This window comes from Plecotus auritus, assembly GCF_963455305.1.
Source record: "Plecotus auritus genome assembly, chromosome: 1".
In the NCBI taxonomy this organism is placed as follows: Eukaryota; Metazoa; Chordata; class Mammalia; order Chiroptera; family Vespertilionidae; genus Plecotus; species Plecotus auritus.
Genome location: NC_137770.1, coordinates 103,541,220 through 103,563,342, shown reverse-complemented (window position 1 = coordinate 103,563,342; position 22,123 = coordinate 103,541,220). Strand labels below are relative to the sequence as shown.

The window sequence follows — 22,123 nt, the reverse complement described above, 5'->3', positions numbered from 1 at the left end:
CATGGTGTATTGGCATCACCCTAGAAATTTGAAAGTTCTACTATAAGAGGAGGAAACATTAACATCCAGTTGTTAAACTGCAATCTCAAATGCCTCTTGCCCTGCACTCTGTATTATGATCATGAAAGAAGCCATCCCAAGGAGACATTTCACTCCTATAATCCAGAAAAAAATACATATTTTAAAATATACACACATAAACTATGGAAAATGTTAAAACCAGATACAGCCTCCATCTGCCTTTTTAAAAACTCTCTAAAGCAATTATTCTTTGGTAAGATCCACTTCTTACAATAATACAAAACCTTAATTGTATACCAGTTTATATTATTCTACAATATAGCTGTTTATATTTCGGGAGTGCAGAGTATATTTTTTATATTTCAATAATTATCAGCCATAGAAACCATGCACAATGGAAAATTTGGTTGATTAGAGTCAAAACACGCACAACTTCCCTGTTAATTTTATAAAAATGCTTATATCTCATTAGGAAGTAAAATGCCAGATTAATAATGCAAATGAGAGTCAAACATAGTTATAGCACATTAAAATAAGTTGCCAAGTCTAGTAGTGAAAGTTTTGTAAATAATTCTTTCTGCTTCATTTTTCAGGGGTAAATAAAATAGGTACCTATTAATGTCATCAGAGATTCTATTTATCGGAAAAAGTATCTTTTGTAATCCTAAAGATATTCTCTCCACTACAGTTTCAACTTTTTGTTTCTGGGCTTAATGGAGATTGCTGAGCAGGTTTCACACCCCTCTTTATGAATTTAAGAGTAACAAAGTAAGTCAAAAATATTTCTTATGAAAAGTTTGACACACAACCAAAAGGAAAATATTAAGTGTAAAAGAAATGATCAAACTATAAGATAGTCTTGTTGTTAAGGAATAAAAGTTATGCCAACAGCTTATTAATATAAATCATGAAAAACAGACATAGGTGTTGCAATAAACAAGAAATAGGAGTTTGAAAACTAGAAATAAGAAAAATGTTCCATATGTATCTATAGACATAGAAATAGGACACATTTCCAGATATATTGAAAATAACAAAATTGGTTATACGCTTACTTGTTCTGTTGAACCATCATATAGCATTAAAAGTAGAGAACTGCCCTCTGTGTATTCCCTACAATTGAATGAATTTTAAAACTATTTTAATCAGATTTCAAGACATTCTTTAGCTTTCAAAAATATGTTTTGGAAATCCAGATGGTGATTATAGTGGTATTCCCCTATTAGAATCTATTCACTCTTTAAAAATGTAGGGCTAATTTACTATATGGAAAGTACTGTGCTGGGGTGGTACAGGGGTATGAAAATGAATAAGACATGATCACTCTTCTCAAGAAGCCTGACTCCATAGGAGAAATTTATTCAGTGAGAGAACCTGACTCATTGAATCGGGGTCTAATTTGCGGGGATCAAAACCTTATTCAGCTTTGTATTTTTTCACCCAGAAGCGTAAAGTATTTACATAATTTATTTGACTTCCCATAGTGTTAGAATTTGATTTGGCTGTTAATATATGCTTAACTTTTACAAACCTCTCATATATATAAACATATAGGTAGGTAGTAGATATGTGTATATTCATATTTTTTTTCTTACATAGATATCCTTTATTCCTAATTGAAAGTAACTGAAATAAAATTGGATTATATATAAGGTCCCTTGATTATAGTATAGATTTTTATTTTTTTATTTATTTTCAAGTTCCAGAAACCAACTTCACATACTATAAAATTAAAAATTGTTAAATAAATATCACTTATTGCTACAAATATATTTTCCCTATTTAAAATTACATAATGTTGTGCATTTTTATTTTCTGAGGACTAGTGTAAGAAAAAGAAACTGTAGTAAGAAAAGTTTTCATTCCATGAATGAAAACTCCTTGTAAATTAGAAAAATGCAATAGCCTTACCAAGACCTTACGGCAAAAAGAATTGTTATTTGTATTTGTACTATCATTAGAGGTAGAAAATGATTTGATTCTGTATTAAAGTGAAAACTACTTATATTGCATCTTACTAAACAATTGCATATGAAAATGTAAATATCTGCTAATGGCAAAGGTTACTTTTTATGATTAAAAAATGTTCTAAATATGTCATAAGGAGGTTTTGCTTTTATATAAAAGAATGGCAAGCATTAAATGTGGAACTATATAATCAATCAAAATAACCTAGTATTTTATTGCTAACACCATTGTGAAATATTCAAATAGCTTTGTAAATTAATGTATTTTCAAAATAAATAGCATACCTGCTTAAACTGAAATATGAGCATATGCTTTTATTTTCAAAAGTCAAGTTTTTCTGAGAGAAATAATTTATTTAGAAACTACTTTTGTAAATCACTGAAAGTTGCATAGCTTTATGTTAAACAGATATTAAGCCAAGAACACTAAATTAATTTTCCCCTCCAGTGCTGCAGCAAATCACTATTACTACTATTGCTTGTCAATATGAAGCAAAACAGATGTTTTCCTCTATAATAGTATTCTGAACATAACCAGACAAATGCATATTATAGTTTTAATATGCTTGAATACAAGTCAACTTTCATGCTTTGTCAAATTTTCCAGTAATTCCTAAATGATGATCTTAATTACTCTGGAAAACAATTTCCATTTTTATTTAATAGTTAAATATTGTTTGTTTGTTTTTATTTTGGGGATTCTCCCTTAACATATAGCTAATGGAATAACCAAATTTCACAGCAGTGATGTAGTGCCATTACAATGTATGAAACTTCTCAGCTCATTTAGCATCTCCTACACTTTTGAATACTTGTGTTCTGTTTGCATTTATAAACGTTCCTATCACCATATTTATGAAAGAAAACTGGTATGATGGAAAGAGCATTTGACCTGGAATTGCATTATTTCCAGGCCTAAATCTATCCTTACTAACACATAACCTCCATGTGCCTTGATTACATCATCTGTAAAATGCTGACAATAACTTCCATATCTCACCATGTTTTCACGAATATCAAATAAGATTTGTAGGAAAATAAGCAAATCAAATGAAGTGTTGTTCACTAGAGGAAATAAACTTGTACCCAACTATTTGAAATCTGCCTCTTCTTAACCCCAGTAGAAAGATGCCATCAGGGAAATTTGTGGATTCTAGCCAATGCCCAGAATGCTTCTACTTAAACAAAAAAAGCAATCCAACCCCATTTCTTGACCTTTCAACCCACCTCCTAGATCTGTCAGTAGTAATGCTAATTTTGCAAGTTATCCTGTACTTGGTTCTCAAAGTGTGGCCCAGCACCAGCACCTTCAGCATCACCCCAAGAGCTAGTTAGAAATGCAAATCATGGGCCCACCCCAGACATACTACTGAATCAGAAGCTCTGGTTTGAGTTTTCACAAGTCCTCCAGGCGATTCTGATGCAGGCTCCAGTCTGAAAATCACTGTGAGTAGTCCACCTGTACCCATCTATATAAGGTCCATAAGTCCAGATTCCCAGACAACTTCTCATAACTTTTCAGTTGACTTTTCACTGTCCTCCCTAACAGAACACCATGCGATCCCTCCTGGAACCAGCATTAACACGGAACTGATAGGGTTGAGAGGAGACCCAGAAACCCTTCCCACAACACAGCTCTGCCCGTGGGCCAACCCCATCATCATCCTCAGCAGCAAAGTAACTCGCTGGCTTTTCTCCGCTCTGTCCTTCTCCGGGGCAAGCGCCAGGTGGAGAGCCGCACAAACAAGGACGAGTGCCCGCTCCTCCCCCCCTCGCCAGGAGAAGGACCAGGTGGGCCCAGGTTACCTGCACTAGGGTCATCTGCGAGCCCAGCGCCAAGAGTATCTTCTCGGTCTTGGTGGGGTATGGATTGTCACGGTGCTTGTAAAGCCACTGCTTGAGGGGCCGTGCCATGTCTTGCAGAGCCTGTCGCTTGTGCCTCACCTTCCCGCTGTTCTGCCGGGCCCTGGGACACGGGGAGAGGAGAAGGCCCTAGTGAGTGGCGCTCTCTGAGTGTTGCCCGCCGGGATCCCTCAGGCCGGGATCATTTCAGCGGCTGCCGAGGCCTCCTCCCCGACCCCTCCCCCCCCCAGCAGGGCACCCCCAGGCACCCAGCCCAGCCTTGGTAACCCGCCCCACGCGTCCCGAGGTTGAGGCGAGGGGGCCACACAATTTCTGGGTGCTAATATCTTTCCTTGGTATGTCTCTTTGAAGTGGCCTGTTTGTCGCACAGGGGTCATGTGGCAATGAAGGACCCTAGTTTATCTTAAAAAGGGGGAAATCTTGAGGCCAGTAACCCAAGTTAGAGGTTTAGGTGACGATGGTTAAGTGAGTTGAAGAAAAATGTTATTCAAGTTACAGATCTGTGCGGCAAGGCTATCACCCTTCCCTTGCCCGCCTGCTGCCTGCACTGCGCCCTCCTCTAGCGGTTCTGGCCTGGTGGGCTGCATAGAGGGTGCTGCAGGCTCTTTAACGTTAACTCATGCCTGCCGCTCAGGGCTTCCAGTCGCCTGTAGTCAAAGGAAAGGTCGCCCACTGGACGGCGGGAATAGAGCAAGGGATGACCGGCCGTCCTGCTGTCCTGGTTCCCTTAGAGTTCTCTCCAGTTTCTTTTGATCCTCTGGGAAAAAGGAGAAACTTTCCCAAGGAAAACACTATAGGGGTCTTTTCCCGATATAAGGAGAGTTAAAAAGTTTGGAAAGCTCTGTTCCACGAGGAAAAAAAAAGACCTGAAAAGCATATTCCTAGGAGAAAGACTAGCAGCCTGGAGCCAGCCTTGGGCGTTGCGTTCCCAGGAGGCCCCGAGAGGTGTCGCCGCGCCCATGCCCGCGCGCCCGGCGGCTCCAGGAGGCTCCCGTTGGGGCTTTTGCCTCTTCAAACACTTTGAAATGCAATTCCACCCAAAAGGACTGGTAGTAGGAAACCTAATCTCTACTTAACTAACCAGCATCGCCGCAGAACAAGCAGCTGATGCAATCTTCCCTAACCCCGCTCTCCTGTAGCCTCTCGGAGGTGGCCGGGCTAGGGACAGCTGTCCACAGGTCTGCAGCCTGAGCTGCTGGGGTCACCTCCTCACCCTGCTTAACCGAAACCCGGCAACACAAGCTCCCGGCCTTCCCCTCCCGGCTGGCAGCCGGCCCGGCCGCGTGCGATTAGGGCGCCCAGGGCAAAGCCGACCTTCCCAAATCCCTGGCAGAGGCTAGGCGAGCCGCGAGGGCTTGGCGAAGCCTTGTTTGACAGAACGGAGGAAGCCCACGGGGCTGGCCTGACCTGGAAAGCCCCAACAGCTTGGCCCTCCCTGTTCCTACTCTTCCTGCTCAATCCTTTATATTTGGCTCTCAGTCGCGCGTCTTCACCCGAGGTTCGGAGAGGGACCGGGGTAACCCACTATCCTGAGGTCCAAGTATGGGAGGATTGCGGGGCCAGCTCCAGTTGTCCTCAGTTTCCCACAGGCCTCTTCTGAGCTGTCCTGACTAATCGATCCCCCGATATTTTCAGAAACTACTACCTTAAAATGAGAATGCGCAAAACCAGGAGGCGGAGACCTGCCCTCCTGGGATACTCCAAGCCGCTAACCCTCTCGCTCTGGTAGCCACTTGCAAGCCTCCGCCGCTCACTGTCCCCACCCCTCTGGGCTGCGGGTGGGCCGGGGCCCAGGGAGGATGCGCATACCCGGTCCTCCGGTGTCTCAGGCCGAGGTTGTCTTTGAGAGGCGGGCAGTCCGGAATGCCCATCTCGGAGCGGGCGTGGGGACTGTCCAGGACGCCGCCATAGGGCCGCCCGCCCCGCTCCCGCTCCGGAGCGCTGCGGTCCTCAAAAAGCACGGCGCCGTTGAGCTTATCGAAGACGATGGTGTTCATGGTGCGGGCGGGCAGGGGCGCCCCGCGCGGCCACAGCGCCTAGGAGCCGGGCCACCGGGAGCTCCTCAGGGCTTGGGTTCTAGGAGATGAAGGTGCAGCAAGTTACTCGCTGAGAGCGCTCCCACCCTGAGCGATCCGAGCCCCAAATGTAGCCAGGCGAGCGGCTGCGGAGGCCGGGGCAGGAGCTACACAGCCGCATCCGAACCAGGGAATCCGCACCTCTCGGTACCTGGCTAACCCATCCCCTTCGCCCCCGCACACTCTGGGGACAAGTCCCTGCCCTCGTCCTTGACCGGGCGATGGAGCTCTCAACGCGCTTCAACCAGGAATAGTGTACCCGGGGCGGCAAAGGAAAGTTAACTCCTGAACGAGCCTCTCTGACTCGGTTTTGATCTGGAAGAAGCACACTCCAGAGAGCGGAGCGGATCCGCGCGGGGCCTCGCGCGGTCTTCAGTCCCCGCGGAAGACTAAAGCCTCTCGGAGGTTCCACTCGGGTCGTAAAGAGGGGTTGGGAGGAAGGGAAATTGGGTGTAACATGAACGGCTGCATGCGCAAGCCGCAGTTAAAGAGTCTCAGGCCGTACCGGGATTTCGGGAATTTTCATGTTCTCTAGGTCTTGGATGGCTTGGCTGAACCTCCTGCGTCCGTCCCTGGGGTGGGGGTGAGGGCTGGGAAAGTGAGCAGACTCAGAGCTAAAAAGTTAAGTGGTGTCATGGACAAATGCACCACATACTCCCTCTTCCCCTAAATCTTTCTACCATCCCAACCCGCTCCAGGTTGTGCAGGGTAGGGACAGTTCAAAGGCGCAGGAGGCCCTTGACCGCGGGAGTCCCAGCCCCCCACCCCCAGGGCCCACTGTCAGTGTGGTCCTCCTCCCCAGTGCGGTGCGATCCCGGAGCTCCGAGCCCTTCCACGCCCACCCCTTTCTGGGGTTTCAAGGAACCGTTGCAGAGGCTGCAAGGTGTTTGGAGAGGAAGGAGGAATCGCGATCCTTGCACCGTCGGAGAACACCTCCAGCTCACCTCCCGGGTCCCGGGTCCCGGAGGCCGGAAGCCTCTGCCTGCCGCCAGCCGTCTCAGGGGCAAGTCCGCGCTGCCGTGGATCAGCCGAGTGACCGGCCGAGGAGCCCAGCCGCCCAGCCCGTCCCACCTCCCTGCCTCGCGCCACCGAACAGCTCTCCTTCCTTTTGCTGCCAGCGCCCCTCTCCCCGCCCCGCCGCGGCGTGGGCTGCCAGCCCCCCCCCACCCGCCACAACACACACACACAGCCATGCACCGATCCTCTGCCTCGCCGAATGTCCACACTCTCCACAGAAGCGGCAACACGCGACCTGTAGGACCGTGACCAAGGCGATTAAACGAAGGCTCCCGTCGTGGGAGGTGAAGTCAGACCTCTGTTGGCAGTCCCGCGTCCCTAGACTGAGTCCTCCCGCACAGACAGGTAGGTATCTGGGGTTTGGACACCAGGCGATAAGTGTGCAAGCAAATCTCCGTGCTCGCAGCCCCGGTTCTAAGGTCAGGACTTAAATCCGCGTGCTCAATACTCTGCGTTTACACTGCTCCGTTTGTAAAATACACCCTTTCCCAGACCCAGGGTCTCCCCCTCCCCCAGCCCTGTCCTCCTATTTGTAGGCGTGTTTTGCCCAGCGCATCCGCCCGAGGCTTGGCACAACGGGGCCTTCTCTAGCTGTCTCCAGCCGCCCAGGGTCTGGGTCCACGGGCAGCAGGCGCGGTGGGAGCGAGCGGGAGAAGTCCGAGAGCTGGGTGCTGAGGCAAGGGGTTCTGGGGGCGTGGGAACCGCAGCTTCTCATCCTCCCGGGAGCCACGCGCCGTCCCCCACACCCCCTCTCGGCTCCCGTGCTTACACTTACCCCGATTCACTCCAAATTGCCACTTGTGGAGTTCCCCCTCTGAGGAACTGCCCCGCCCAACGCCCGACAGCAAATTTAAAGCAAAAGAGGAGCGGCCAGGTGGGTTCCCAGTCTCCCAGGAGACCCTCCGGCCAGCCTTAGGGGCTACCCGGGCGCGTCCCCTACGGACGGAGGAGAGAGGTAGGGGGAAGGGCGTGGAGCGCCAAGGGGCCGGGGGCTGGAGCGAACCTCCCATCCCGAGGCCTCGGGCAGGCACTCGGCGACCCAAAAGCTGTACCTGGGATAGTGGGGCCGGCCGCAGGGCTGCTGGCTCTCCCGCGTCGAGGCTAGGCGCACTCCCATCCCCGCCGCATGTTTTCCGCGCGGGATCCAAGGCGCTAACCGCCGCCACCGCCGTCGTCTCGGCTTTATTTACCCAGACAGGCGCGCGCGGCCCGGGAACAGGAATGCCGAGGCCTTCTCATGTTTCCTGAGCGCCCGGCCCAGGCCGCGAACATCCTGCGGGCGCGGTATCCACGTTCCAGGGCCGGCGAGAGAAAGCCTCCGCGCCAGCCCGTCTGTGCGGAGGGCAGTTAACCCTCGCAGAGGAGATGCCACTGCGGGCGCCCCGGGGAGCCCCCAGCCCACCGAGTCCTCCCCAGCCTGGCCGGCCTCGCAGGCGCGGAGCATAAGGGGCCACTTCCCTCGTACTTAAGGGAGAAGTTCTCGGAGAGGCCGCAAGTAGCTCTGGAAGCTGAGGGGCTGCGGTGCAAATCCCGTGTCTTAGCTGGCTCGAGTGTCGGAAATTTCACTACGAATGGCTGGGCGGGAGAGACCACTACATACAGCGCGCCCTTCTTCGCGATGAGCTGAAGTGAAGTTAGAACTCGGGTTTGCTCCTGTAGGGCGCGAGTGCATTTCAGGAGGCGCTTGGAGCCTGGGAGCCTCTTTTCTGGTGTCACTAGGTGTCTGGGTCCTGGCTGTCTCAAAACCGGGCACACATTCACCTTCCGGGGCTCGCGCTGGAGTGGCTGAGCTCGCCTCGGGGCCCGGGGAACGGGGCAGGGCTAGGCTAGGAGAGCCCACTGCCTAGCTGTGGAGAGGGCGAACCCAAGGCCAGGGGTCTGTGCGAAGCCAAGTGAATGGAATTTAGAAGAATTCGAGCGGGGACCAGTGCAAGGAAGGAGAGAATGGTTATCAGATTCTCTTACTGGTCTTACTTGACTTTCCACCATCGCCGCAAGTGAAAGAGCAGCGACGTTGTGGTTTGGGTGCTACTGGAGGCTCAGAGCTTCTGTCAACCTAGAAGGTCCCCAAGACTTGGAGCACCTAGACGCCCGCGTTCTCGCAGCCCGCCTCGCCGCTGTAGGGATACCTTTCATTTGTTTTTAAGAGCGAAAGTAGATTTACCCTCACCTGAAAGTCAGGGCATCATTTGTCCTTTTCTTCTCTAAAGGTGGTTGGGCAGCGCTGGGGCAGTGGCTCACCTAAGCACCTTCCTTTTATATACTAAAGCTATTTCCCCCCCCCCAAGACTAATCAGGCCCCTGAATTTTCCATATGTTAACCCTCCCCTCCCCCCAATACCTGGCAGCAAACCGGGCAGTGGCGCAATCTAAAGGAGAAAAGGATGTAGGTTCACATTTTTGAACATCAGGCGTATAAATATCATCATTTGATCACTATGTCCTTAGTTCTCTTCTATGATATAACTTGCGGTTGTAGCGCAGGCAGCTTGTCATTGGAGCTGCACTTGACTAGCTGTGGTGTGGGTTCAGTGCAGACAACTGTTTACAGACCTCGCTGGAGGCATTTAAAGTTTCAGCAACAGACTTGCTATGAATAAGTGGCACAACAAAAGTAGTTCTAATTGGTAATTTAAAGGAGGAAAAGAAACCTGTTCCTCCTATGGTCTCCATGACTGTGTTGTGGTCACCAGGCATGATAATGCAATCAGCTGTAACACTGCCCTCTGACATGTATTTGGTCAGCTGTGCTAGGTAAAGCAACAGGCATGTATGCAGTCGCTTGCATTCCTCAATACCTACTCCACTGACTTATAGAGCTGAATGCTGTAATACAGGCTAGTACAGAGCAAATTAATTTTGTTGTTTTAGTCTTACCTTGTTTATACAATTTTAAATGCATTTAGAGAATTTTGGTTGAAGATACATTTACATGTAAGATTTGTTCTCTTAAAATCTGATATAAAATATATAGCAAAATATCTTTCAACAATTATTTTTTAATGTAGTAGAGGAGTAATATACACCTCAGTCTCAAGTTAAGTCACTGAAAATTAATATATGATAACTTTAGAGTATAGTTTATTCATTTAAAAATGACAGGCTATTGGAGGATCAATTTAAAGTGAAATTGTGTGGAGAATCCCTCTCTAATATACAAATGAGCACGTATTTTGTTTCAGACCAAAATTTTATTTTTGCATTTCATCCTTTATATATTTTAATCCTGTTTATATACATTTATCATTTTAAATGTCACATTTTCCTAAAATGTGTTTTACTCAGCTTCTTATGCTATGTTCCATTCTCAGTTTATGAAATGCTGTATTATAACCTTCAGAAGTAAAGCTTTCAGTTTTAGAAAGACTTAAGAAAGTGTATGTAATTTGTGGGAGATCGCTATATGTAGCAGGGGGAGAAACTTAGGCCAGAGTTAGAAAACTTGATCCCTAATCTTAACTCTAGTTAATTTGATGTTGATTTAACCTGAATTTACTGAAGTATAAAATGAAGATGATTGAGTTTTCCATAAACTTGTCTTATGCTCTCATCAAGATAGTTTTTAAATGTGAAAGGTACTTATTGCTAAAGCTAGAAAAATGTTAAGTAAGAACATTTAGTAGAAATCTAAATTCATTCTATTGGACTTTGAGTGGTTATAAATATAATTTTGCTTTCTAATGAAGGGGGAAAAGAAGTCTTCATTTTTTGGCATGTTGATATTTTACCAAGGAACTTGACATTTCAGAACAAATATTGGTCATAATTTTGAAAATAATGATTGCTTTTAAACTCTCTTTTCCAATTATTACTTATAGGCAATTAAATAAATTACAAAGCATGGAATGACTGTCTCTTCCTGTCCCAATGGCATAAAATAATAAATTTATGAACAAATAGGTTCACCTCACACTTGGCTAGTCAGACCTGTAGAGATACATGTTGGAACAGCATAGCAAGACACAGCTGCAGAAACACTGTGAGCAAACTAGTAGAATGGGTGGCCCGCAAATACCTCACAGGTATTTTTGCTTTATTTATACTTTAATCAAGTAAATAATACAGAATAGGTTCTCTGACAGAGGGTCTTTTCCATAAATTCACTCTCTAGCAAAGATTAGAGTACAAGTGGAAGTTCCTCTTCAGCTAGCTCCACCCAATCACATTTCTCAGAGGCAGCCGCCAAGAGGTGGCCATTGCTGGTCTGATGTACATCAGTTCTACCTTTCTCTATGCATTCGCATACAGGAATACGGACAAAGCATTATAGTTTTGTTTCATTCGTTTTTAAAATAAATGATACCAAACTTCACATAAGTGTATACACACAAAGAGATGTGTTAAACTAAAACTTGCTTTTTCACTCAATAATTTCATAGAGAACATTCCTAATAGTATATATAAATATAACGCCTTTTAACTGTTATATAATCCATTTAGCCATTCCCCTATGAAAGTTTTTGTCTTTCCAATTTTCACTATTATGAACATCAAACATTCTTGTATATGATCCTTTCTGCACGTGTGTAAATATTTCTATAGGGATAGCTACACAGATGTAGAATTACTGGGTTGAAGGAAACATGATTTTAAAAATGTTGATAGATATTTCCAAGTTTCTCTTCAACCTACACCCCCCACTAACACATGAATGTCCCCATTGCCTCACATGCTTATACACAATTGTATATGTTCAGTCTTTATAATGTTTGCCTACGTGATGAGTAAAATAATGTCATTGTTTGAGAGCCTTTTCACTTATTTATGTCATTTTTATTTTGCAGTTGAAGACATTTGCTTATGGCAATTGCTTACATTCTTTTTTGTTGCTGTTAATCCTCACCAGAGGATATTTTTTCCATTGACTTTTAAAAGAGCGTGGAAGAAGGATGGGAGGGAGGAAGAGGAAAGAGAAACATAGATGACAGAGAGATACCTATATGATTGGTTGCCTCTGGCTTGTGCCTCAACTGGGGCCGGGGTTGACCTGCAACCCAGGTATGTGCCCTTGACCAGGAATCGAACCTGAGATCCTTTAGTGTGTGGACGGATACTCCAACTACTGAGCCACACAGGCCAGGACTATTGCTTATATTCTTATTAGTTGCATTCTTATTATAATTTATAAAGGTTTTTTGTAAATAATTTTTTATATTTATGTGCTTTATATATTGCAAATATGTTACCTGGTCTAATGTCTGCCTTTTACCTACTTTCTATTTTGCTTTACTAAATGTTTAAGTGTGAATATAGGTCAACAATTCTATCTTTTCCTTTATGGATTCTGGGTTTTGTGACTTTCCTACAAAGATTTTCTCCTATATTTTCTTCTAATACTTTAAAATAATTGTTTTCACTTGGTTGCTTAATCCTCCTAAAATTAATTTGCATATGTTGTGAGATAGAAATCTAATTTGATTTTTTTTCTCTCCAATTGTGTGGGCAATTATTCCTATGCACTTATTAAAGACTTTCTCCCCCATTGATTAGAAACAACTTTTCTCATAAGTGTAGTGAATTCCTTTCCATATGTAGGTTGGTCCAAAAAGGCTTTGAGCCCAGCTGGTGTGGCTAGTTGTTGAGTGTTAACCCATGAACCAGGAGCTTATGGTTTTATTCCTGGTCAGGGCACATGCCCTGGTTGCCGGCTCGATCCCCAGTAGGGCGAGTGCAGGAGGCATCTGATCAATGATTCTTCCTTCCTCTCTGAAAGCAATAAAAATAAAAAGGCTTTGAGAGATGTTGCAAAACACTAATAGACTGTAACAAATTTGCAATAGACCTCACAATTTAAAAACCATCTTGCACGCTAAAGACTTTCAATATTATTCTGTCCTAATTTCAGAACATGTCAAGTATTGTTATGTGCACTGCCTGGTAATGGCTCTAATTTAGAAGGCTAATTCAATACTGTTACAGGATGAAACTGCCGTTTATTCTGTCATTGACCTGTTCAGAAGCAGGAGAACAGTTTCAGGCAGCCATGGTCTTCAGAGTAGAGTATGGCTGCACAGAGATTTTCAAACACATCACATGATGAGGTGATAACCGATCCTGAGCAATGTAAGTTTAATTCATAAAAGTGATGAGCCCCTGCATCCATGATTTGAAGAAGTAAACTGCATCTATGTTTTTATTCAATTTTTTTATGGAATGGGAATTAATTTTTTTCACAAAGTAGCCAGTCAAGATGAGAACCTTCAATATGGTTGTACATTCACCAAATTCACTCTGGACAAAAACACAAGTACTTTATCACCACCATTTATAAAAAACATGAGCTACATATAAGTGCAGAAGATACAAAAAATAACCAGTTAGTAGAGCTGAGATACAGGTGGGGTAATGTCTTGTTCTTCACAGAGCTTGAGACAGGACCTGAAGTAAACCTGGAGCGCCAACACCCCAACTTTTCCCCTGATATCAAAGTATCTTCAGTAACCTACAACAATTACTGAGTCTCTACTACGCTACACACATGAAAATACTCTATATACTGGGGTCCTGATGGAACCCTGAGGAACATTTTGATAGATCCTCCCTTCCCCCAACTGGTGGGCTGAGTATAATGTAACATGCCTCTGCCCCGCCAGGACATTCCTGAGACATTGAACCACCAATCAGCGTGTGCCGAATGGAATGCCCTGGGCCCCACCCCTTCCCATTCCACCCTGGGCCCCACCCCTTCCTGTTCCTCCCCTCAAAAGGCTGTTCACCTCTGCACTTGTTGCTGTTCTCTCTCCCAGGGAGACAGCCGGGCTGGCTCCTCCTCCTTCTCCTCTTATCCTGGCCTTTCTATCTCTCTCGCTAGTGCAGAATAAACTTCCTCTTTTAACATGCCTTGGTCTCCGACTCCCATTTCCTGCACCTCAAACCTTACATTTGGTGCCGAAGACCCGGGAGGGTGCGAGCATCCCATTTGACCATTCACGGTCTGGGGTGACCCCTCTTCTCTCCTCGTGGCTCAGGACCCTCAGGCTTCTCCCCCTGGCTCAGCAGCGTCAGCAGCCTGTGCTAATTCCTGGCAGTCGTTTTTCGGGCTTCTCTGTCTGTAAACCACGGACCGCATCAGAGATTGCCTTCCGGGCATAGCCCTCCGGGCCCCTTCAGGAGGGGTTCCAAACCTGGGGAGGCAGCAGAGACGTGCCTGTCCCCCCTCGGTTCTCTGGCCTTTTGGCCTCTGTCCAGACCCCAGGAGGTAGGGGAGACGTCCCCTGCTGTCCCTTGGGTTCCCCATCCTTACACTTGGCTCAACGACTGGGACGCTGGTCCTTAGCCTCAGCTACTGACCCCAGGTTTTAGTATGGGTAATCAAAAATCTAAACCGGATCCTAGCACACCTCTAGGGTGTCTCCTCAGCAATCTGGCTAAGCTAGGTCTGTCCCAGGATCTGCGTCCTAAACGCCTCATTTACTTCTGTAACGTGGCATGGCCTCAGTATGAATTGGAATGGGTCCAGATGACCCGAAAACGGGACTTTTTGATTTTAACATCCTCACTGACCTCAGTAATTTCTGCCGGCAAACCGGGAAGTGGCCCTTCGCTCCTGCCCCTCGCTTTACTCCTCATGTTCCACTCATCAGATCCTCCTCACAAAGTCTTCTTCACCCCCTCAAATTGGTCCTCAGCCCCTTCCTCTGTCTTCTGACCCTTTCGACCCAGCCTATCTTTCATCTCTACCTCTCTTGCTCCCGCCGCCCCGCCTTCTGCTCCCTCTCTTCCTCCTCCTCCTTCTTTGCCACGGCTGCCCCTTTCCCAGCCGGTGGCCGCCGCTGCGGGAGCCACCATCACCGCCTGGGGCTGCGAGCCGAGCAGAGGCCGCTGCGCAGCATGAGAGCTGCCTGCCTGCCATCCCACCAGCCACTCCAAACAGCTAAGTGAGATTTCTGTTTGTCTGTAGAAATTTTGGGTTGCTCTTCCCTTGTGTATTGTGAGCAGCCGCCATGTTGGCCACATGGCTTGCCGTTCCCATGGGGGCCGCCATCTTGAAACAGCAAGTCCAACCCCTCTCTTTAAATAAAGTTACTGAGACCTCCCACAGCCTGCCCCTGCGGGCCCGGCCTGGTGTGGCCGCCCACTGCTGCGCTCCTCCTCCTCCTCCAGCCCACGGCCCGCCACCTGCTCTGCCACCCCCTCCCCTAACACCTTCTCAGACCCCGGTCTGAGATCCAGTGAATACGGCCTTTAAGGTTTTCATGCCCGTGAGGAGCAGGCAGAGTAAGCCCGCCTTCGACAAAAGGTGAATCTGCAAACCCAAGCCTTGGTTGCAGCTCTGAGGCCGACGGCAGCCACGCATGGTCCCAAGGGAACTGTGCGTGGTGGGGGTGCAACGAGAGGACGAATGCTACCTGGAGGATGCTTCAAGTGCGGAAATGAAGGCCACTGGGCAAAGCAGTACCCTGGCCCCTGGCTCCAACCAAGCCCTGCCCGGCGTGCAGTAAAAGTGACTGCCCCTGGGAAAGTGACAGGCCCTCTGCATCTCAGCATAGAGGGGCCGCCCTTCCAGGTCATGACCTGCTGCTGGCCATGACTGAAGACTAGCCGAAGACTGAAGATGCCTGGACTCGACGACCCCCATCACCCTCGCCGAGCCCAGGGTAACGCTCAAGGTAGAGGGTAAGCCGGTCTCCTTTCTGGTTGATACGGGGGCTACCTTCTCTGTCCTGCCCTCCTTTTTCCAGGCCACTCTTCCCTTCCACGATCTCGGTCATGGGTATTGACGGCAAACCACCCTTTAATGCTCTGAAAACTGCTTTGGCCTCAGCGCCTTCTCACCCTGCCCCCTCCTCCACTCCACCCTTCCTAGAGAACAACTTTCTTGCTGGCACAGGCTTATCAGAAACTTAGATCTTTATCTCTAGGAAAAAAGTGGCAGTTTTAAAATTCAAGCAGTTAGAGGCCTGGAAACAGGCTTCAGGGCCTGTTCCCTCCTCCCCCTGCCTTTTCTAAATATTTTAAATAGCATACAATACTGAAACATTAATTGCTAGACATGTTTAGAAATATTTAAGGGAAGGTATGTTGAAAGAAATAAAGAAAGAAGTTCTAAAGTTAACTGTTGACAAGAATTGTAAAAGGACCCACTCACCTGGATGGTCCTGCCCCAGGGGTTCAGAGACAGTCCTCATCTGTTTGGCCAGGCCTTACCCAGAGACCTCCGACAATGCTCGTTAGAACCCAGCACTCTTCTCCAGTATGTAGATGATCTCCTTCTCTGCAGCCCCTCCCTGGACATGTCTCAGAGGCACACAGCTGGCCTCCTCAACTTTCTAGGGGACAAAGGATACTGTGTGTCCCCTGCCAAAGTGCAACTGTTGGCCCCCACAGTCACTTACTTGGGGATCTGTCTGACGCCCAATTCCTGAGGACTGACAGTTGACCAAACGCAAGCAATATGAGACCCACAGCCTCCCACTTCTGCGGAATAAATCTTGTCCTTTCTAGGACTGGTAGGATTCTTCCGCCATTGGGTCCCAAACTTTGCTCTCCTAGCTAAGCCCCTATACCAGGCCGCTAAAGAAACACCAGTAGGCCCCCTCTCCTCACCCTCCCTCCTTCGCCAGGCTTTTTCTAAGCTCCGGGATACCCTTCTGGCATCTTCCTCTCTCTCTCTCCTGGACATCTCTAGGCCTTTCCAACTATTTACTGATGAAAGACAGGGAATAGCTATGGGGGTCCTCACCCAGCCTCTGGGGCCAGCCTTCATCCCCGTAGCCTACCTGTCCAGACAGCTTGATCCCACAGTTTGGAGATGGCAGCCCTGCCTCTGGGCTCTGGCTGCAGCCACTGCTCTCACCAAGGAGGCCCAGAAGATCTGCCTCTAGCAACCCTTACAGGTCTTCTCCACCCACAGGCTACAGGATCTTCTGTCCCACCGATCCTTATCTCTCCTTGCCCCCTCTCGCATGCAGGAACTCCATCTCCTGTTCCTCAAGAGTCCTGACATCTCCCTGACCCAGTCCCCAGCCCTGAACCCGGCCACTCTCCTTCCTGCTGCCTCTACCCAACCTGCGGCAACACCCTCCTGCCCCGAGGTCGTCGAGGCCCTCACTCAACCTCAGGCGGGACTCTCAGATTTTCCTCTCTCTAATCCTGACTTAACTAAACTGCACAAACCCTACCGCCCACAATCATCGGGTAAGATCGAGAGGATCAACGGCCTCCCTAAAGACCATCTAACTAAACTCTCTAGAAATTCGCAGCTCCTGGCCTGACCTCCTGCCCATGGCCCTGACCGGAATCTGGGCTACACCAAGGAGCCCCACCTTCTTAAGCTTTTTTGAACTCCTATATGGGAGACCCTTCTTGCTCAACCATCGTCTCCCTACTGACCCTCCTTTCCTGGCTACCGATCTTCCATACCTGCCCTTACTCAGGCAACTGCTCCAGGAACACGCTGACAGGTTTCTGCCCCGGCCAGAATCAGCCCACCAAGACTCCCGAGGACCAGCCCTCCAGCCAGGGGACTCAGTCCTCCTCAGGAACCTTACCCCCAGGTTGTATTTCAGCTCCAGGCCCCCAAAAAGCAGAAAAACCAGACAAGTGATGCTGTGGCAGCCTCAGGACCAGCTTTTACCTCCCAAGTGACTCAACAGGATCACTCTCGAGACTTCACCAACCAGTCCCTTGGGGAAATCATGCTGCTGCACCCCTCATCCAGCATGGAAAACACTCTATGTTTTTCGCTCACTTACCCCATGGCTCCTTCCATCATTAGGCCCACTGGTATCTATTCCTTTAATTTTGCTCTTTGGCCCCTGTCTCATGCGCTGTTTCACTAGTTTTTTGCAGAACAGAATGCAGGTGTTCACCAACCAGAAGGTGGGAGAGATCTATCTGGCCTTGAATTCAGAACCTAGAGACACCTATGTCACCAGAATCCTTGAGACCCCGGGTAGACGCCCCTGACTACGCCCCCTCTCAGCAGGAAATAGCTACAGAAAACGTACCTTCACCCCTTGACCTTGCCCGGACTCTCAATTTTTTTTAATATCACCAAAAGCCTGGAATGATAGATCCTCCCTTCCCCCAACTGGTGGGCGGAGTATGATGTAACCTGCGTCTGCCGCTGGGACATTCCCAAGACATTGAACCACCAATCAGCATGTGCCGAGTGCCCTGGGCCCCACCCCTTCCTGTTCCTCCCCTCAAAAGGCGTGTTCACCTCTGCACATGTTGCTGTTCTCTCTCCCAGCGAGACAGCCCAGCTGGCTCCTCCTCCTTCTCCTCTAATCCTGGTCTTTCTATCTCGCTAGTTAGTGCAGAATAAATTTCCTCTTTTAACATGCCTTGGTCTCCGACTCCCGTTTCCTGGGCCTCGAGCCTTACATATTTCATCATCAAAACATGCATTGAAATGCTAGAATTCCTTCCAGCAGATTATTCTAGCTTGAAGATCAGCTTGCTTTACAACAAAAGTGGCCATTTTAATAAATATAGTAAAGACTTCTGACCATAGGCTAGTATGACTATATTTTGAATTTAATGGACTTCAGGTGCTCAATAGATTTTAAAGATTTCATTATTCTCTGTACTTCATGCAGTATCAAGCTTTTGGCTGACAACCCCTTCCCTAAATCCACCCTCCTTGCTTTCATTATATGTATGATATTTTAATAAATTCACCAAAGGAATCCATGTGAGCAAAAGTGATGGTGCGATTTCTGCTTCACATGCTTAAAAAAATTGCTTGCCCTCCTTCTTAACTCTTCCATGTAACCAATAGCTGAAACATGGATGTGTTAAGAACAGAAGAACTGCAAGATGGGAGGAACCTGAGGCCTTGAATGGACCACAGGAGTGAGAGCTCCCTAACTTGGGCTGAGCAAACTTTTTCTGTAGCGGGCTAGACAGCAGTCAGTGTTTTAAACTCTATGGGGCGTACTGTCTCTGTTGCTATTTTTCAACTCTGCCATTGTAGTGTAAAAGCAGCCCTAGATAATGACTTGACTATGAATGAATCAATGAATGAGTGTTGCTGTGTTCCAATAAAACTTTATTTAGTGGACTGAAGATTGAATTTGATAATAATTTTCATGTGCCACCGAACATTATCCTTTCTTTGATTCTTTTTAGCCATTTAAAAATGTGAAAACTATTCTTACCTCAGAAATAGAAACAAGAACAGGCTAGATTTGACCAGAGGCTATGTTTGCTGGCCCTAGACCTAGATTTCTCAGCTCTGGACTGTTATGGGGAACAAATAAACTTCCCCTTGTTTATGTCACTGTATTTTGATGTTTCCTGGCTAAAGGAAGTCAGCCTTCACCCTACATAATGCACACTTGCACAAAGATGATCTTGGTTACCACAGATTGGCTTAAGAAAAGTGCTTTTTAGATGACTATGGACTGCCATAACCAGGGAGAATTGGAAAAAAGATAGAATAAAAAAGTGGTTTTTCTCTCTTCTCCTCCTGAAAATGTGTTGCATGTGTTTAGAGATTCAGCCTAATTATTTTCTACAATATTTTTGATACTATATTCTTTTATTTTAACCACTTTTTTAAAGGTACTAATATACCTTTAGACGTGTGATTGGTGATTGGGTTTTGAGGTTTATGCTTTTTCTAATCACAGAAAATGGTGAATAATTTTTAAGAATTACTATTTTCTGGCTCACTCCCTCCCTTCCAAAAAACACTCACACAATTGGAACTACTTCTCATTTTTTAAAAAATAATTAACAATAAATATTTATGGAGCACCTGCATGCAAAATCCTGTGCCAAGAACTGCATCAAATTTTATTTAAAAAACACGATTTTTGCCTAACTTATAAGCCTGTTAAGAAAGCCCAGGGAAACAAATATACCTCATCTCATGTTTTAGGATGTCTGATATAAAGATTGTTGAACCCAGTAAATCTGTAAATCATCTGTAGAAATGCATAAAGGAGCTTGAAGATGATAGAAGGGCCATTTTATGTGTCTGCTAAAAATTTTGTAACCACATTACCGACATCTTTCCTGAAAACATGCGAAAAGAGATCCTTGTTTCAGAAATTTGAGCCTCATTGGAAAATAGCATTTTCACCCCTTACATCAGACTTTTTCATGTTCTATGCCCATGGTTGGCAAACTGTGGCTCGCGAGCCACATGCGGCTCTTTGGCCCCTTGAGTGTGGCTCTTTCACAAAATACCACGGCCTGGGCGAGTCTATTTTGAAGAAGTGGCGTTAAAAGAAGTTTAAAAAATTTGGCTCTCAAAAGAAATTTCATCGTTGTACTGTGGGTATTTGGCTCTGTTGACCAATGACTTTGCCGACCACTGCTCTAGGTCAAAGGGAGCCTTGCAATATCCAAGTGCCATGTTTGTTTGTCTTGGACCTGCAGTAGCAGTCAGTGCAAAACACATGTCCTGATACTGCTCTGCCAGACTCGTATAGGTGGGAACATAATTAAGGACATACAAAAATTTGAATAATATACACACAGCACTTACTGAGTGCCCATGCACTAGTCTAGGCACTTAACCCATATAATTCTTACAGCCACCCTTCGGGGCAAATACTGCCCATATAGTAGAAGAGGATACCTAGGCATAGAATTGCCGTAAACACAAGTTGATAAACTGATGGAGCCAGCATTTGAATGGAGTCAGGCAGGCACCAGAGCTTTTGTGATGAATCAGATTACACTGCCTCTTTGAAGGTGCACAGGAAAGACACAGAGGAAGAGCTTTGAACACTTGACTGTATCAGGAGGCTCAGTTAACTGTAGGCACAGGTAACTATGTGGTTGCATACCTTTTGGCTCCTCACTTAACAGCAGGAAAGTCAATGCCAACGTGCTCATTTTCACTTCTGTATGTGATCTTTCTCATAGGTAGGAAGCAAATGCAATCTCAATATCACCTGGAATATGATGTCTTCGCACATGTTCTGTATGTTATGTCAATGTTGATGTGAACTCACACTAAAAAGCCAATAACTGCTGAGTCTTCTGTGAGTTCTCTAAATCTAGAGGCCTTCTTTCCCACTGGGCAATGAAACACAACATGCTTTGGAATAGCCTGGGTAATCCTGAAATGATGCTTTATTGTCAGAGTAGGCACAGCATCATTATATGTAGCATATCTTGCTGGTGGGGTGAAACCCAGTAGCTTTGATTAAGAAGCCTAAGCAGATGGTAGTGGCCTCTACAAGTTCACAATCTTTTTCTTGCTGTTTTGTCTCTGTTTCATTTGGTTTTGTCTTGTTTCCATGAGTTATAGTTGTTAGGCCTGCCTCTAGGCACGAGTACAAATGAATGCCCACATACCATATGTCTAAATACTTAAAAGTTACAAATCAAGTTGTTAATCATTTGTAATGGCCTATCATTATCAATAAATCAAAGCAAATAAAATATGTCCTTCTATCTTGACAAATATACCATCACAATGAGAAGTTAAAAACTGTGTAAAGTTATGACTTTTTGCTGGGAAAATATCAAAGACAAGTAAGTTTAATTGTTATTGCACATGTCTGGATGTTTTGTTGTTGAATGGCAATGTTTAGATGAGTAATAAAATGAAAGACACATAATTCATAATTTGTCATGCATTTTATTCTATTAAGTTTATTTGTCTTCATTTCAGCAAAAATTACTAATTGTGTTATTATAATCAATATTCTGTCATAATCTGTGTTCTGAAGGATACAAATAAAATGTAATTCTGCTAAAAGTGTCCACAATTTGAATATATTTTCAACATTAAAACAAAATTTTAAAGTTAAGCTTATTTTAATATATATTATTTGTAAAATACTATTTTCTTAAAAAATACTAAAATTATACATAAAGTTATAATAGAAAAGAAAAATTATAATTATGAATATAAGATTTTTTAAAAACTGAAATCTTTTTAATTTTTGAAAATTAATTAAAATGTTTTATACAAAGACAATTATTTGCAATGCTAGTATTCAATGCACAGCTGGTTATCTATATAAAGTATTGGTATCGAATTTCATGAATGGTTTTTCTAGATCTACAGAATTACAAATTTGGGAATTGTATGAATTGGTTAATATTGCAAAATGTTGTGTTTTTTTGCCAGCTGCAACTATTGCAAAGATTCACTGAAATATGAATATTAAATATATCAGAGAAGGATTATACTGGAGAAACAAAAAAATGATGCAGGCACCACTGGGAAACAGCACTCCATGAGGTAAGGATATACTGCCTCAGGGGACT

At 45.7% G+C, this 22,123-nt stretch overlaps 1 protein-coding gene across 1 annotated transcript in view; it reads right to left on the bottom strand.

Annotated features, from left to right (window-relative positions):
• MKX (mohawk homeobox) overlaps positions 1-5,848 on the bottom strand; it is a gene marked incomplete at both ends in the record, with an annotated part of 80,666 nt that extends 74,818 nt beyond the window's left edge. The window contains 2 exons of the mRNA XM_080668017.1: positions 3,795-3,954; positions 5,661-5,848. Coding sequence (XP_080524143.1) covers positions 3,795-3,954; positions 5,661-5,848 — 348 coding nt within the window. The remainder of the gene's footprint in view (positions 1-3,794; positions 3,955-5,660) is intronic.
• Positions 5,849-22,123: the final 16,275 nt, after the last annotated feature.